A 2,370-nucleotide genomic window follows, 5' to 3' on the forward strand; every position below is an offset into this window, starting at 1 on the left:
AAAAAAAAAAAAAGATTGTATGTACAGTACATATTTGACATGATGGTTGTGCTTCACAGCTTCTGTTCTCATAAATGCTTGGTGAGTTATTAAATATACCAAGAACATGTCCACTTTCTTTAGGATTAGTCTCCCAAAAGTTAATTGGCTGATGACATGTAACACAACGAGCTTCAGCAGAGCTCCATTCATACAAAGTCTTTTATTGCACCTGAGAATCCAGCATGTCTCTTATTTTTTTACCTGGCCAGGTCATACACTGGCAAGAGTCAGTCTGCTTCTGGTACGCAGCGCTCTGTCTGTCTCTGTATGTGTGTGTGTGTGTGTGTGTGTGTGTGTGTGTAGGTCAGGCCACCCCTGAGTCAGTGCCGGGCTCCAGGCCGGGGTTGTCCACACACACTGGCAGCGTGTTGGCTCTGGAGTGGCTCAGGTTCCAGCACTGCATTTTCTTGCGGTAGCTTTCTGAACCCACTTCCATCTGAGCTGACGTCAGAGCAGCAGAGGGGCGCAACGTGTTGCACAGGGCTCGAAACAACAGCCTGCAGAAGGAGAAGACGCAGGGCAGCGTGAGAATCCATTTCTTCCAGGACATGGATCAGTAAATGATGAAATGTGGGAGGGGAGCATCAACCCCCCAACAGAAAAAAACAAAACACTACTTTTCTTTCCAACATTCCTTTCACTGAGATCCTTTACTCGACTAACATCTGGACCACTGTAGACGATGAACTCAGACAGGTGTGTAGAGTTGTGTCTCTTCCCAGGCTTTGAGGAATTAAAGAATTTAGCAAGTTCAAAGGGATTAAAGCCTGACTGAAAGATCGCCCAAGCTAATAAAATCAGCTGATTTAAAAGATGTAAAAGCAATAGCTCAAACTTTAATTAAAGATATAGACAATACAAAAATATATTTAATTTGGGTTTCAACTTGTTGTTATACATCTAGTTTTTATTTCCACAAGATCTCTCTACACACATATCCTCTACAAGTGTAATTGTGGCTGTATTATTTGTGTCCCTTTCAAAAATTGCTCTTCAGAAATTGTATTTTTATTGTCCCCCTCAACTGTGAGATAAGATTTACGACCATGTTTACACAGTATATATGTATATATATATATATACACAGTATGTAATATTCCTGGGCTGGATGCCTGCAGATACTGAGGCGGTGACGTTAGCCAAGCAGACTAACCGCTCAAGGCAGCGTTATACCAGCAACTCATGTTCGTTGAAGAGATAACAGCTTCCCCGTCTGAAAGGGCAGTCTGAAGGCAAGGTAAGGGGGTGAAATAGTAAAATTACAGTATACACTGTAAGGTATACTTTGCTGATTTTAAACCAGCTCTTTGTCATGTCAAGTCTAACTTTCTTTCTCAAACGTGGAGTGATACTTCTTGTGCAAAAGAATGAGACGTCATAGCTGCGATTAGGGCTGGGCAATATATCATTATTATATTGACATCAATTTATGAAGCTAGATATCTTCTTACATTTTGGATATCGTAATATGACATAAGTCTTTTCCTAGTTTTAAAGACTACATTAGAGTAAAGTGGTCATTTTCTGAACCTCTTACCAGACTGTTTTAGTTGTTCTATTATCTGCCTTTACCCACTTAATCATTATATCCACATTTCTGATGATTAAAATCTCATTGTGTAATATTTTGTGAAAGCACCAATAGTCAACCATACAGTATCGCCGCAATATTGCCATTGATGTATTTGGTCAAAAATTTTGTGATATTTCATTTTCTACATATTGCCCAACTCTAGCTGTGGTGTGTTTTCTTTATTCTCTTCGGACCAATCAGATTGCTCGGATTTTAGAAAAAGAAAGAAGCAGCGCTCAGCTTTATCAAGTGGATTTTTCTAAATAAAACAGCCTGGACATATGCAGTTTCTGAGTTCAAACTTCAAAGTAGGCTGCACTAAAACGGGACCCAGCTGTGTGTGTTTCATAGTACCATGCCGTTGTGAGCCCATTTACAGCAGTGTATTTGCGGGTGGGTGAGTGTGTACCTGGGTAACAGAGCCGTCACAGTAGTGAGAGCACATACGATGTAGAAAAGAGGCTGGGACATCTCGAGTGTTTCCACCCCCACGGGGTTGGTGGGGGGGCTGCAGGTCACACAGAACACACTGAAGAGCAGCACGAAACCAAAGTAGGAAGCGCCACTGAGCACCAACACCAGCACGTGAATCCACGTCTGCAAAAACGACACAGAGGTTTAATGACTCCGCAACACAACTGCAGACACACACTATGGATCGCACGCATCCATAACCTCCATGACGCACAATTCATTATTCCAAAGCAATGGAGACATGAACCAGTTTGAATTCCAACAACTATAGCTGTGTGTAG

General features: G+C 41.7%; 1 protein-coding gene across 1 annotated transcript in view; it reads right to left on the minus strand.

Annotated features, from left to right (window-relative positions):
• atp10d (ATPase phospholipid transporting 10D) overlaps positions 1-2,370 on the minus strand; it is a 41,648-nt gene that overhangs the window by 1,178 nt on the left and 38,100 nt on the right. The window contains exons 22-23 of the mRNA XM_032499809.1: positions 2,025-2,212; positions 1-539 (exon numbers count right to left, since the gene is read on the minus strand). The exon at positions 1-539 is cut by the window's left edge and continues 1,178 nt beyond it. Coding sequence (XP_032355700.1) covers positions 347-539; positions 2,025-2,212 — 381 coding nt within the window. The 3' untranslated portion in view covers positions 1-346. The remainder of the gene's footprint in view (positions 540-2,024; positions 2,213-2,370) is intronic.

The sequence above is a fragment of the Etheostoma spectabile genome, chromosome 20 (assembly GCF_008692095.1).
Source record: "Etheostoma spectabile isolate EspeVRDwgs_2016 chromosome 20, UIUC_Espe_1.0, whole genome shotgun sequence".
Taxonomy (NCBI): domain Eukaryota; kingdom Metazoa; phylum Chordata; class Actinopteri; order Perciformes; family Percidae; genus Etheostoma; species Etheostoma spectabile.